The sequence below is a fragment of the Muntiacus reevesi genome, chromosome 9 (genome assembly GCF_963930625.1).
Source record: "Muntiacus reevesi chromosome 9, mMunRee1.1, whole genome shotgun sequence".
In the NCBI taxonomy this organism is placed as follows: Eukaryota; Metazoa; Chordata; class Mammalia; order Artiodactyla; family Cervidae; genus Muntiacus; species Muntiacus reevesi.
This window is the reverse complement of record NC_089257.1, coordinates 15,956,683-15,971,810: the sequence shown is the minus strand read 5'-3', so window position 1 is coordinate 15,971,810 and position 15,128 is coordinate 15,956,683. Positions and strand designations below refer to the sequence as shown.

General features: G+C 50.8%; 1 protein-coding gene and 1 non-coding gene across 9 annotated transcripts in view; both read right to left on the bottom strand.

Moving 5' to 3' along the window:
• AMBRA1 (autophagy and beclin 1 regulator 1) overlaps positions 1-15,128 on the bottom strand; it is a 166,503-nt gene that overhangs the window by 13,366 nt on the left and 138,009 nt on the right. For all 8 annotated transcript variants that reach the window (XR_010664376.1, XM_065943868.1, XM_065943866.1 and 5 more), the window contains one exon: positions 4,619-4,758. Coding sequence is in view for 7 of the 8 variants with exons in the window: in XM_065943868.1 (XP_065799940.1) it covers positions 4,619-4,758 (140 nt within the window). In the remaining variant the exon portion in view is untranslated. The remainder of the gene's footprint in view (positions 1-4,618; positions 4,759-15,128) is intronic.
• On the bottom strand, positions 10,533-10,637 carry LOC136176150 (small nucleolar RNA U13). Its single transcript, XR_010664525.1, has one exon. It is a non-coding gene; the product is annotated as a small nucleolar RNA U13 (small nucleolar RNA).

Here is a 15,128-nt window from a genome sequence, read left to right as displayed (position 1 = left end):
CCACACTGAACCACGTCCACGGTGACCAGGCCCCTTCCTTCCCGTCTCGGGGGAAAGGCCTCCTGAAGGCACTCCCTGAGCGGCGACTGCCAACAGGACGCCAAGCCAGAGCCCCTCAGACACTTCCCGTCCGGCAGCCTGCGTTCTCAGCCCCAAGCTGCAAACTGTGGCCGTTTACTGAGGATGTCACCTGCCAAGCAGACCAGGGGCCATGCGGACTGTCAACGTGCAGCTCCCTTCTTCCCCCGACCCCAATCCCCTCTGCTCCTCACCAAGACGTCCAGTGCGAGCCACGCTTTGTTCTACCTTCTGGGGTCAGACCAGCTTGACTAAGACAAGCTCGTGCATGTGGCCGAAAGGCCAGGCACTGGACCAGGGAACAGGGTTGAAGATAACCCTCTGGCCATGGAAACCCCAGTCAATGCTCAATGTCACTTATTTCCACCTCTAAGCTGAAGAACGGTGCCAACCTTCTCCTTTCTCCTTGGTTCTTAGGGACGATGAGTGAGTCACCACTGTCTGCTCTGGGTCCTTCCTGGAAGCTGGACAAAGAGGGATGGAGAGGCACGGGAAGGCCAGTCGGGTCAGCTGTTTCAACAGACTTGCGTCTAGCAAGTCTCTGTGAACGGTGCTTCTGGGCCTGGCCCAACGACCCCTCAAGCTGCTCTCACACAGGACTCTGGCTCCGAACCTCCCAACTTCTAGGGTATATTCCCTTTGAGGACATTCTTTCATCTCTCAGTGGAGGCCTGGAAAGCTCCACACAGCTTTCTCCTTGGAAAGAAGGTCTTTTTGGGGGGGGAGCGGGGCGCAGTCGTGCCATGCAGCCTGTGGGAGGTCAGTTCCCCGAGCAGGATCTGAACCCGGGCCCTCGGCAGTGGAAGCGCTGAGTAACAACCGCTGGAACACCAGAGGATTCCCCCCGACCTCCTTTTCTCCTGACACGAGTCTCTGACTTCTGCCTTCTGAGCGGACTCTGACATGCAGTGGTCTTCCCAGATGCACCTCCCCACCCCCCATTTGTAGGGCTGACCTATGAAGCCGGAAATGAGCAAGCAGTGCCTCATGCCTATCTGGCACTCCACACCCACTGCAGTTATTGGTGGGGTGTCGGCTGGGCTGGTGGTCAGCTAGAGGCACAGGAATGGCTTGGGAGAAGCAGGGGGTGAAGCAAAGGAGAAAGGAGCACCTCACCACTAGGAAGGGGAGGAGGGGGGCGGGCAGCCGGGCTATCGGCCACAGAAAGGGCTCTGTGTGCAGGCTGAAGGGACAGTGGCTCGTCTCCTCACCTGTCCCAGGAATTGCTGCGCCTGGAGAGACGGAGTGTTACCTGAGGCTTTTTTCGCCTACTGTCAAGTGGGTTTTTAAAACCCATCAAGAGATGCCCAAGAAGCTTGTTACCTCTGTCTTAGTGCTCGGAGAGCGTGTCAAGGCTAAGACAGTGGAGGGGAACTCAAGAACAGGGCTGAAAGCACATGACGTGGTGCAGCTGCCTGAACCTGAGACGAAGGCAGACAACCACCTGTTTGGGAGGGAGGGCGGTCATCCTGGCCCAGCTGGCTGGCTGGCTGTGCCCCTGGGGATGGGGGTGCCAGGGAGCTGTGTCACGCGGGGCCAGGCAGCAGGCGACAATGCCGAGCTTCTACTTTCACATTTGTTCTCCTCATCCTGGGCTGGAGACCACTGAGAGTGTGTTCAAAAGGTGTACATTTCCTGGTGGCCCACTGGCTAAGACTCCTGCTCCCAATGCAGGGGGCTGGGGTTCAATCCCTGGTCAGGGGACTAGATCCCACATACCACAACTAAAGATCTCGCATGCCACAGCAAAGGGCTGGTGGTGCCAAACAAATAAATAAAATACTAAAAAAAAAAAAGAAGTCCATGGTCTCGCTTATCCTCACCCATTTCCCACTGCCTCAGTCACCTGACCCACTTAAACGCCTCAAGGTGATCGAGAGGTGCTTTCTTCACCTGAGGTCTTAAGAGAGTTACAGAACTGCAAGTGGTATATTTTTCTGTGGAAGAGAGTATGTTGCTTTTGCTGGAATTCTAAAGCGGTTTTTAACTGAAAAAAAGGTTAAGAATCAGCCACGGGAAAGAGTTATGGATGGCAAACTCAGGAAACCCCGTTCTGTCACTGACCCGCCAGGAGACCTGCGGTGGGCCTTAACTTCCCTACCTGAATACTGCTCACGGCACTTCCTGCCTGAAGTACAGAAGCGAAGGTGGCGGAGACCTGGAGAGCCTTTAGACAGAGGTGACGGACAGTCTCGCCCATCCTCGTTTACCCTGAAATATCGGCCCTAAGGTATGGGGCTCTGACCCACATGACCCAAGACATCAGGAGCACAGACCAGCACCAGAAAGGCAGGCCCAACTCGCCCTGAGTCCACCACAACTAGGTCTGTGACGGGGCGCGGCTCGTGTCAAACATGACTGCTCTCCTGTCACGGAGGAGACTGGAGTTGCTGGTAGGGAAGAGAGCCCCTCAGGCTTCCCTCGTGGCTCGGTGGTGAAGAATCCGCCTGCAACGCAGGAGACACGGGTTGAACCCGAGTTGGGAAGATCTCCTGGAGGAGAAAATGGCGACCCACTCCAGTATTCTTGCTGAGAGAATCCTGTGGACGGAGGAGCCTGGTGGGCTACAGTCCATGGGGTCGCAGAGAGTCAGGCCCGACGGAGCGACTAAAGAAAAACAAACAAGAGAGCTCCCCAGGCAGCCCAAGATGGCTCCCGCTCGCGGAGACGCCGGATGCTGAAGACGACATATGGGGAGAGAGAGAGGCCAAAGCCAGCTTCATGTCTGGCTGAGGAGTCTGTGACTCACACCGAGTGTGTAGGCTGGGGTTTCAGATGTAAAAGCCTCTGTGGGGCCACGACAAACTGGGAGTAGAGATCCTGCCTCTGCTCAGAGCAGACCACTGTTGGGAGAGGGGGGCTGGGAGCCTGGGTGGGACGAGCTGAGCAGCTGGAGCCAGAGACACGACAAGAGTGCTGGAAAGGGCGCCCTGCAGGAGGAGGGGAAGGAGGGCCCGTGACCTCAGGGCCAGTGAGAGCGAGACCACAGCCCAGAGCGCGCGTCCAGTTTTGGGAAAGGTGCCTGGTTAGAGCCCTTTCGTGAATGACCAAGAGAGGAGGAGGAGTTAGACAACCAGCGCCCTGTGCTTTGGGGAAAGGCAGCACGTAGAGTAAAATCCTTCAGGGCGGACAGATCCAGGACTATGGACCGGCTGGGGGGAGGGCAGAAACGGACAGACCCAGCGCCTGGACTAACAGCGGCACCATCATGCAGAGGCAGGCTGTGTTCTGGAGAGGCACCAGAAGCTCGTGAAAGGGCCGGCTCTGTAGTCACAGAGTCCAGGAGAGTGTGGCCCGCTGAACCAAGAAGCCTCCGGCGCCTGGAGCGGCCTGACTAGGTTGGGCTGAGATGACCGCCTCCCTGTGGAAGGGGCTCTGAAAATTCTAGGTGGGATCAAAGAGCTGTCGCCAGAAGCAGACGGTCTTTCTCCTGGGCCACTGACCTAGCTTGGCTGACCAGGGCTCAGCCACCTGTCCCTTCCTGGACCACCAGAAATGACCCAAACACACATTTTAGGAAAAATCACCAAGGGCCCAAGAGAAAGGCAACATGGACACGCCCAACAGCCAGAGACCCTAGCAGACCAGCCAGGTCGTGCCTGCTCTGCGCTCTGCAGGCTCCCCTTGGACAAGACTGCGCCGAGTGGGGCGGGCCTGGAGGCAGATGTGGCTCTTAATTGGCTGGATCCCTGAGGTGGCCCCCGCAGCCCTCGGCCTGGTCTACACTGAAGCACAGAGTTCGCGTCTCCCCACCTGGCTGGCTCTGGAAACTGATGGCAGACCTGCAGGACTCCCAGGGCCCTGAGTGACAGGATGCCTGAACGGACCTCTCTGCCCCAGAAAAACAGAGGAGGGGGAAGGAGGTACCTAAGGACGTAAGATAGCAATGCCCTGGTTCCCCGCCGCCTCCCCACCCTCTCCTTCAATCAAGACCAGTGAATTATCATTTTCATTTTAAACTGAGCTTTTCGATCTGCCTTCTTTGTTATGAGATGGAGGCCCAAGCAGAAAGGAAAACAGGCAGGACACAGATAGAGCCAGGCTGTCAGAGATCAGTGGCTTGACAAATTAGGGCTTTAATGCTATTATCTTGGTTTTATTTCTTAAGTTAGGGTCTAAGGCATTTACACAAGCCCAAGACCACCTGCTGAATTTTTCAAAAAGGGTTTAGAAAAGAATCACTAATATCTATGGTTCTGCCTGCAGGGAAACTTGACTATCACTAGGAAACCAGAGAACAAGGGAAAACAGAAAAAAACAATACTGCCTTAGATTTAAGAGCACTTGGTAACTACACCAATCTTCTGAATATTTTCAGAATGGAGAGTTACCGTTCCCGAGGCAGAAAGGACCCTTTAAGGAGTGATGCCGAGAATGAGGCAGGCTCTAGCAAGGCTCGGATTTCCCCTCTGGAAGACCCCACCTCACCAGCCAGACCCACAGGTGAATGCTGCTGACTCCAGTCCTCCGCAGACGCCCCTGCTGGCCTCCGCCCATTCGCCCCCTGCACACCCTCCCCCGGCCCCCGAGAGCCACTCACTCCGGTCGGCAGATCACCAGGTCTCCTTTGTTGGTGCCGTAGGCCAGGCCGAGCCCTGGCTCGGGCAGCCACCGGGCAGAATTGATGCTGACGTGTCTCCGCTGGTCAGCAGGCATGGGGTAAAGGACGTTGAAAACTCTCTGGGTGGGGGAGAGAGGGCAGAAAAGAGAATGGGAGGAGAAACAGTCTGTTACCAAGAGTAACAAAATCCAGGGGGAAACCAAGTCCCTCCTATGGCCTGAAGCCAGTGAACCGCAGGGAAGAAAGGAAACGGTTAGACTGGGAATGTATCTGAGAGCCCGGGACGCACAGGGGAGGGCGGGACCCTCTTACCTGAGGGGAGGGCTGAGGACTGGTCAGGAAATCATAGGGCACATGTGAACTTCTCTGAAGCTTCGCTGTGCTCACCTCACAGCCACTAATGTGTCTCACTGCATCGCTTTCACTCAACCCGCTGGAGAGCCCCATGCAGAGCCCAGCGTACCAGGAAGCGCTGCCCGAACTTCCCTCTGACCAGACAAACCAGGGAAAGCCGAGCTCCCCCCGGCAGCCCTGTTACCACAGAAACCACAGCACTCTCCCGGCAGTGGGGAACTGAGGGTGATGGGGGGGCGGGAGGGGGTGACCACATCAGAGAACATTCTTAATTCATCTAATTAAGAGCAATGTTAAAACTGCTATTCTTAAGGAAAACTAAAAGGTGCAGTAAGATGCAGGAAGCAAGGCAGAAGGGAGCCCTTGAAAACACAGGTACACGAGTTCTTTCTAGCGTATATAAAATCACCATTAAACAGACCGGTTCTCAAAGGGAATCTCCTTTCATCAGTCTGCATCTTTCCAAAGCTACTATTTTCTCAGGGGGCAGCTTAGCTCTGTCTCAGGTTGGGCTGAAGGTGAGATCTGGCTACTGATTGACACAATGTTCCAGAATCAACTTCAGTCAGAGACAGGGGCCAGGCAGTGGAAGAGTGAAGGGCAACATTTTAGAGTTAGAAAGACCTGGGTCTGAGACCTGACATCCCTGCATTAACAATGTCTCTGGATCTCTGTTTCAACACAGACAGCACCACCACTCAAACAATGGAGCAGATGAAAAGAAACGATGTATATAAAATGCCTGGTGCAGGCTCAGAAATGGTAACTCTGGTTATTACAATATTTCTAGGAACCAGCATCTGGGGCTTCAAAAAAAAGTCATCAGGACCTATGAAAAGGACATGAAACTGAAAATTTATACACTAGAGTTTTAGTTGATATAAAGTTTTTTCTTTTAGCCTCTTTTAGGTTTTTTATAAAATAAGGATGAACTTCATCTGCCTTTACCTATCGCTAAGGGTTGACGGAAGGGGGAACAATGAGGGAACAATGAGAGAACAAAGGAGAGCATGATTCAGAAAGCAATATTAAAAAATGAATTTAGGGCAGTATAGTAACAATTGCTTTTCTCATTATCCTGATGAGAGACCCCACCCCCTCAAAAGTTAAATGTTGAGCTAAGGGTCCACACCATTTGCAGAAATCCAGTGACAAGAAGCCCTGCACTTGGGAACACGTGTTCCTGTGCCTTGGGGGTCCACCTGAAAGGTCTTTAACGGGACAGTCTCTCGACAGGAGAATTCAGTGGCATGTGCGCTCGAGGTGTCGCGCACACACACAGAATCCTGCTGCAGACCTTCTCCGGCTCCTGTGGTGCTGAGGAATGTGCTGGGCAGCCAGCAGCACCTGCTGGAACAGCGCTGCTGTGGTCCTGAGGTTGAGCGGGTCTTAACAGATGAGGAACCGGCTCTGGCTTGAGGCCTGAGATCGGCCACCCTGTGGCTGCTGCTGCATTAAGAGCCTCCTATGCACCCCCTACCTCACTTAATTACAGATATAAGAATTAGCCAGGGCTCCTGAAATTTTTGGTCTGAGGCAACTACTGAAAAAGGGCCCAGTGGAGTCTATGAGTTTCTAAATGAGTCATTACCTTAGGGTAATCTCTTCCTTGCATGTACATGTCTGGTAGGAGCCGGGAAGGAATTCACGGCTACTCCTCTCCACCAGCCTCACTGGCTGACTGCCCATGTGATGGCAGGGCCAGCGTGCTGCCCTTTGCACCTAAGCAGCTGTTCTCCATCAAGTCAGAGGATGGGTGAGGTGCCTTCAACCTTTCTCACAGAGGTTTTCCCTTTTCCAAACAATAATCAATAATTTCTGTCCAACCTATCGGCTCTCTGGTTAAATATGACTCAGTATCCAAACCCAAAGGACAAAGTGGTTGCGATCAGGCAACTGTGGCTGGGATCTCTTAAGCATTCAAGTTTCCTTCTCCAAAGGTCAGATAATTTAAGGTGGGGATACACCCGGAGTTCAGAAGGGATGTGTTCATTTCAGTGGCTGGATGAGGGAAATTCATTTTTCACCTGTGGCAGCTCTATTGAGCCTCACAAGAGTCTCCCCTAAAATCGTTAACGATTCATTATTGCAGGCAATGGGGCAGAAGGGCCAGGGAAACTGGTCTTGCAAGAAGGGGGACAATATGGCTCGGAAATCAAATGCTTTAAGGTCGTGCTGAGTGTTTTGACCAAGGGCTCATAAGAATAAGGGGACTCTCTTCTAGAAATGTTCCTGACTAATAAAGAAGCCAACAAACACCTCACATGTCACAAATTTGGCTTTTATGGTCTGCTACTGCAGAGGGATTAACAAGCAAATGCTATCAATCTGCTTTCAAGTACAGGAACCTGCTCTGGGGACAAAACTCTCAAGAAGCCAGTATGACGGGTGACCAGCTCAGGTGTGACAAGGTCAGAGCGACCGCAGAGAAGTCGTTAGAGGCTGAGGCCCCGGGGCCCTGCTGCACGGCTGCTCACAACCTCCATGGCTGTAGGAGTCACGGGGCATCAATCTGTCCTCTGGTTATGGCACCCCCCCACCCCCAAGTCCTTAAACAGTGTTGAAAGGGCAGTTCCCAAGAGCCCATCTCCTCCAGCGTTTGGGTATTAGGCTAAATCCTGCCTTCTGGCAGGAAGCCAGAAAATGCCACGTGAAGATCAGCAGCCTCGAGAATTCCTGATAAGCACTTGCTTACTTATCACACTCTAATGTGGGGATGGGAAGGAGGGAGATGAGGGCAGAAAGACAAGGGGGGTGAGGGCAGGGAGGAGGCAGGATCCCTGCTGCACAGGTTCTGAGCAGCCATCAGATCCAGTGCTCCTGTTTCACACATGCCTGGAACTAAAGGACCCTCAAGGAATGTGCATCTGCTCCGCATGGAAAACCACCCGGAGGTGGGGTTTCCATTCTTTTCCCTGGATGCAGTTTAACAGCTCAAAGAATCTCAAGGGCCGGGGATAACTCCTCACCGTCGGCCCCAGACAATCAAATACCTGGGCAGCAAGTTCCCCGATGCTGACAGATGGTTGGGTAGCTCTGGCTACTCCCTGATCATTTATGGTTCCAGCCATCAGTCTTTCCAACCCTGTGACTGGGTGATCTGTGGGTTCTCCTCCCACACTAGGGCTTGGCACTAGCTCTGCAAACCCGAAGTCTAACAGCACCAACGAGAGAGAAGATTCGAGGTAGCTCAAAGGAAGCTCTGGCCTTTATTTTAAGGCACCCCAAATATATCTCCAGTAGAGCCTTCCTTAACACTAGTCAGGTGTCCAGAAACTCCCTGCTGGATGCTAAGGACAAAGCCGGGGGCCTGCCAAAAATTCCTCCCCGTCTCTGATGAAAGAGAAGCTACAACGCCGACTTCCATTATATACTGGAGGAGGATGATCAGGTCCTGGGGTCCCTCTCGGGGGCTGGACATGAAACCCAGCTGCTGAGTCATGCTTGAAGAGCCCTGGTTTTAACCTGTCTCCGCTACAGCTGTTCCCTGCTAGACGACAAATGCTGAGAGGACCCCCTGCCTCCCCAAGGAGGCTGTTCTCTATTCTAACATCTATGAGCGGAATTGGAATCAATAAGCCAGAAGGAACACATATTTCAGTCAGTGCAGTCTCAGCATGTCAACAGGGGATGAGTCAGGTCGCCAGGATCTTTATAGTTCTGAGGGAGTGGGAGAAGACGAGGATTCTTCTACTTCTGGGGCCCAAGATGGTCTCTTGTGCCACTCGCCTCTCCATCCCTCAAATCCTCTTAACTAACAGGAAGTAGGAATAAAAGGAAACAGTTACAGGATGAAAACTAAAAGGGTCCTGTTTCTTCTTCAAAGACAGACAGGAAAAGAACGAGAGGCAGCCAGAGGAGTGCAGTGGGAAACCTTCCTCTTCATCCTTTTAAAATTTAGAGGAAAAATGAATTGCTGCCCTCAACAACAGGCTTTCTTTTCCAATGCGTGTCAATAAAGCTCAGATCATTAGTCCAAGCAGCAAACCGTACTGCTCAGATCAGCCAAGAACAGAACTCTGAGCTTATCTAGCTTACATTTGGGTATCTCACCATCCTGAGTGCTGGGACCGTGACGGCAAGGGGTCAAGAACTGCCGGCAGGTCGCCCTTGTTTTTAACTAAGACAGGGAAGGCTGGTTGAAGGAAGGGGACAACCAGAAACCACGGCGGAAAGGCCATGGGAGGAGCTGCCGAGCCAAAGGGGCTTTGGGGCAGAAAGAACTGTGAGGAGGAGAAATGCCTTCTGGGTGGCGACAGGAGTCAAGGGAGGCTTTAAGCTCTTAGAGAGGGTTCCTAGAAGAGAATTAACTCTCTGGGAAGAGGAAGAAAAATCAATGGAAAGCAGATGCTAAGAGACAGCTGACTCTTCAATGGAAATGGATGGCTACACATCTAGTCACAGGCTGAGAAATGCACACATCCCAAAGGAGGCCAGGGGAGGGATACTACAGTCACCTCTTCTCTCTGTTGGGCTGCTGATTTGCTTTAGACACATGTATTACGAAGTTTCTTCATCCCAGGGAAAATATGACTGCTTTTCAGAAACTTTCATTTCTTTGACTGTCTCCAAGCCTTCTTTATATACTACTTTGGAGTTTAGAACTCAGAGAATATTGGTTTTGAAGCAGTTATTTAAGAATAAAAATCAGAATACCAAGTCATTTACTCTTTCCTCTTTACTCAAGTGAAGCAGAAAACAAATCTCCCAGATCACCCGTGTTTAAACCAAAGTTCTCCTAGCAGAAAAGAAGAGCAAACAGCTCCTTTTCTTAACTCTTGGCAACCTGTTGCCCTCTGCTCCTGATAACCTGGAGTCTTGAAGTCATTTCCAGCCAATCTCCTGTGATTTGCAGAGACCTACAGACTTTGTCTTATTCACCCGTTCCTCTCAAAGGGATCCCAAGGACAGTCAGAGAACAAGAATTTTCTCTTTCAGTCAGCCTGATGTTTTCCAAAGATCATCCTCGCCATTAGGACTGAAGCACAGAGATGACTTCAGCTGAGGAATCCCGTTTTGTGCTGAATCAAATACCAAGGCGCGCAAGACTCCTGGAACTTCCAGAAGTTAAAAAATAATTACTGCCTCCTGTGCCCACACCTCTGTGTACAGCACAAGTTCTTAAACTTTTCTTCAGTTTTCTAAGTCTCAAAGGAAATGGTCAAATGTGTAAGCTGTTCTAGATGTTCAGCTCAGATAAGGGAGTCTTTCAAATATATCCATAAACTTTGCTAAGTTTGCGACCCTATAGACCACAGCCTGCCAGGCTCCTCTGTCTATGCGGTTCTCTAGGCGAGAATACTGGAGTGGATTGCCACTGACCTCCTCCAGGGGATCTTTCCAACCCAGGGATCTAACCTGTGTCTCCTGCATCACAGGCGGATTCTTTATCACTGAGCCACCAGGGAAACCCTCATCTATTTTACTTATTCCATACTTTTTTGAAAGAAGAAAGTTCAAGATGGGGGTAACGTTAAAATACTTTTGGCTTCTAGAAATGGAAAAGTTGGTTCTCCAACGAATTCTTTTTTTTTTTTCACGTCAGACAGGTAATGTGCCGATGTCGTAACAAGGTTTGGAGGGAGGCACATGTCACGCGGCAGCGTGAACACCCAATCATCACGCTCATGAACTACAAAAGGATCCAACCTATTCTTAAAAAAAGTGTTTCGTCTTTCACTTCTGAAACATCCACTGGGAACCTCTCAGCATGTCTCAGGGCTGGGACTGGAGCCCTGAGAGGCTCGGTGATGCCGGGCAGAACTGTGGAGAGCAGCAAGACACCCCATTTACACGAGGATTACACCTAACACTTATGTTCGATTACCATCTCGTGAGGCACACGCCAGGCGCGGTGAGTAGGGTGTGTGTTCACACATGCGCAGGGCACAAACGGCACACAGGACTTCAGAGCGACATCGCTTCCCAGGACGAACGCGGACTGCCTCTTTGCCGGACACAGAGAAGGCTGGGGACGCCGCAGTGAAAGGCCGTTAGGAGGCCAGATGTTGCGCGTGTGTGCGCTGGGACAGCAGGGATGAGATCCATTCTGTTCACTGTACTCCCAGACCCAAGTATCCAGCCCAGGGCAGGGCTCAGTAAGATTTTGAGTGGAAAGAATAAAATGCAGCACAGGCTATGCTCTATGAAGAAGTCATGGAAGGAAAAAAAAAAAAAACTGTCAAAGTCGAAGGAATCTGTCATGGAAAAAATTCGCCTAAACGAATGGCTTTGATTGCAGCTCTAACGTTATTTCTAATTTTTTATCTTGCCCCCTCCCTACTCTGACAAATCGCATCAGAGACACCACTGACTTCTCCCACACCCCCTCCCCTTTTCCTACCACGTGCTGAAGAAAGAAACTTTCTGAGGATGGATGCTTTGTAACCACATCTCTGAAGTCAACTTTAAGATAATTGCAGCGGAAGCGGCTTTTAATCAACTGACAAGCAGCTTTAAGAAAATTAATGAGGACAAAAATCTTAGGAAGGAGTAAATCATTTCTGACAACAAAGCTGTCTCTCTTTTATCCCCATCTCTCCTTGAAGAAATAGTACCCTTCCAGGATACAAAAATAAAATCTCTTTATTTTCGGTGTCTGCCACTCCCAAGGCCAGACAAGATTAAGAGGCTCAGTTCTCTTAAGATTTCTGGAGAATACTCTGGATTGAGTCAAGTCTGAATATCAGACTTTTAGAATCTAAGTAAGTGCACATGATTGGATGCGATCACAGGCTAAATTCAGGGCAAGGAGGAAGCCATGGTAAAGGGTATACGTTGAAGACTGGAGCAAGGACAGGCCAAAAGAGCCTAAAGATAGTTAGTCACATAATGCTGGTCAAGTGCGGACAGCCACCCATCCTGACCCAGGGTCTCAGCTCCAGTTTAGTTATGACTCATCGGAGTACTCTGCACGCCAAGTTTTTTTTTGTGGTTCATTTTAATGAACCTATGGTAACAATCATTATCATCAGTCATCCCCAGGCTATTCTGTGAAGATGGCATGAAATGGCATGAAACAAAGTCAGCGAATATCTCTTCATGAGCAAGGCGAACCAAGACAGCCGCTAATGGGCATCAGCGGCACCGCCCATCCAAGGACAGCAGCAAGTCCACGCTGGAGAAAGGACTTCAAGAACTGCTCCTGCAGATGGGGAAGGTCCTAGAGAGAAAGATAAAGCTGCTGCTTCTCACGTCATAAGCCCAGGAATCCCTGTATAGCACGCAGGCCAAAAGGCATGGGCCTGAGTGGAGTCAGCTGTGGGCAGGTAAGAATCTTAATCAGAACTGGGAAGAAGGCGCCACAGCCTTAGTCCTTCAAGTGCCATCACTGGGATGCCAGCAGGATCCAGAAATGCTGAGGGGCAGGAGGTCCTCATCAATTTTTCAATTTCTTGACAGTACCTGAGAGATCTGGTTAAAGGAGCCACAGAAATAAACCAGACGAGGTTTCAGAGACAGTAAGAGACATAAGTGACAGCAAAAGAGAAAAGAACACAGCTAAACTGACAGGTCTAACTAGAAACCCTATGCAGCTGATGGCTGGTTCTCAATCTTGACTCGGCACGCACACTCGACTGGAGGGCTTGGTAAAACAAGGATGGCTGGGCTCCACCCTCAGAGCTTCGGATTCAGTAGGTCTGGGATGGGACTGAGAAGCTGTGCTTCTGTGAAGCTCCCTGATGATGCGGACTCAGTCCTGGGAATACACACTGAGACCCACTGCCCAGTTAGATATGAGTAGGCTGCAGGTCTAAAAAGCCTGCCTGCCTTTTTTGCTGCCTAGGAACTACTGAGGATGAAGGGGGGGGGGGGTGCATATCTTTTTGTGTTTTTTTCCTTGGTAACACTCTGAGGCATGTGGGATCTTAGTTCCAAAGCCCTCTGCAGTGGAAGCATGGAGTCCTCACCACTGGAGCACCAGCAAAGTCCTGGGGGGTATGTATGTGTGGAGCTGGCGCGCTCGAGGGAGAGAGTACACCCGGGGACAGTCCAGCACAGAAGAGTAGAACTCGCAGGGTCAAGAAGCAGCCTGGGGCGGTGGGAGAGCAGAGGGAAAGCGGCGAGTAGGGGAGAAGCAGGAGGAAGGGAGAGAGACGGGGGTGAAGGGAGGGAAGGGCAGGCTCTCTCTTCCCAACACCCCCTCCAAACTAACCATCTGTCTGGGTAATGGATGCTCAACCCTTGAATACAGATTCACCACATGGCCACAAAGAAAAAGCTTTCAATAAAACTGGCCCGTAAGTTATTGGAGGCTTTGCCTTACAGAGCACGGCGCTGTTTCAGGCAGAAAGGAGAGCTCTCCGTCCCAGGGCTCACTTCTCCCTCTCAAGCCCCTCGTCTGTCACTCCTGCCACCCCCCCAAAAGCGATAAGAGACAAAAGCAAACCGGCGCTGGTGAGAGCCAGGCGGCCACTGCCTCTGGGAGAAGCAGGGGTTATGGGATGAGAAGCCCTGTCCGTTCTCATTAAACCACTTACATGCCTACCACCCCACCTGCTATGGGGAGGGGGTGGTCTGTGCATCTGGGAGGAGAAGCATAACACCTGCTAATTCCTCTGTGGAAACCACGACACATTCTTGCTCTCTAGCTCCAACCGCCCCAGCACGCCTCCCCCGCCGGCCACCGCTGACTCTTGCCCCCATTCCCAGGTAAAGCAGCACTCCGTTACCCATGCAAACTGGAAGAGCAGTTTGCTATATGACTATTTCTGGGTTCCTTAGTAACTTTATATTCTTGTTATTTTATGCTTTCACTTGGTTACAACCAAAGTTATTACTCTGTGCAAGTTGCCACAATTTTAGAAAATTAATCGCTGTTTTCAGTTACAACATTGTGCTTTCTTCCAATTAGGAAATGAAAGCAGAGAGGGAACTCAGGCTGTTGAGTGTTTTGAGAATTCAGCAAAACTTCAGCTCAGCAATCCCTAAATGCCTAACTTAGAAACAAAACAGAAATTAACAAAAAGCCCCACTGGCTCAAGTGTGAGGGCGTCAGGCGGCAAGTGAGGCCCTGAAGCATGGACAACAGCATATCCAGCCTGGAGGGGCCTCAAATGGACAGAGGGAAGGGACAGACAAAACAGGCGTCCAGTCTTATTTCTCCTGATTTGCCAATGATCCTAAGATTGGGAAGACCATGCCTAGCCTTATTAAGCAGAGAAGGCAAATGTCTGAGGACCCTAGATCCTAGAAACAAGGATAATAATTAAACTCAACATGGGGAAGAAAAGAATTCAGCACACAGAGATATTCAAGGGAGAACCCTGGAAAGCAATTACAGCTGAGAAAAGATGGGAGGTGAAGCATGGACAGTCAAACAGCTAAGAGTCTGACAGGAAACAGAACACAAACACCACTGTGCCTCCAACAAAATCAGCAAAGGATCAAGCGCCATGCACAAACCCACAGTAAGACGGGAACCTGAGGCTGGCTCTGCCTTGCTGAAGAGGCAGAAACCCAAAATGAAGAAAGCAGTCATTAAGAACAGCAGTTCTCAAACTCAAGTGCATATGAGATCATCTGGAAGCTTGTTTGACAGATACAAATACCTGGTCCCCTCCCCGTCCAATTCTTATTGATTTTAGGTCTGCAGTAGAGCCTGTATTTTAACCAGGACCCCGTGCATTCTAATGCAGGTTGTCCAAGGAGCACAGTTTGAGAAGCACTGATCCACAGGTCTGAAGAACTTGCTGTTAATAAGTGCACCCAGGCTAAGAGCAATTAGCAATTCATTTTCAGAGTTTTCATATGCGATTGGGTAAGGGATCATCTCTTGAGGAGAGAGGGTCCCTCAGTGGGAATTAGCGTAAGTCAATGCTCTTGGGGATGTTCTCCAAGGAACATCTGTTGGCCCAACAATTTCACCTCTCAACGTTAACACAGTGAATTCCAAGAGCTAACACCACGGAGAAGGGGGACCTGATAGAGGAGCTCTAGGACAGGCCCAGTGCCCACAATCCCTTCATGGACAGAGCTGGACATGACGGATGCAGACACTCATCTACACTTACCTGTGCAAAGAGGGCGAGGCTCTACTGTCCCATTAAACCCTTGCTCCCTGTTCTCAGACAAAAATGGCACTGCTTGCCTTAAATGGTGGTACAGCACAGCTATCCAAAAAAGCTGGTGTCTT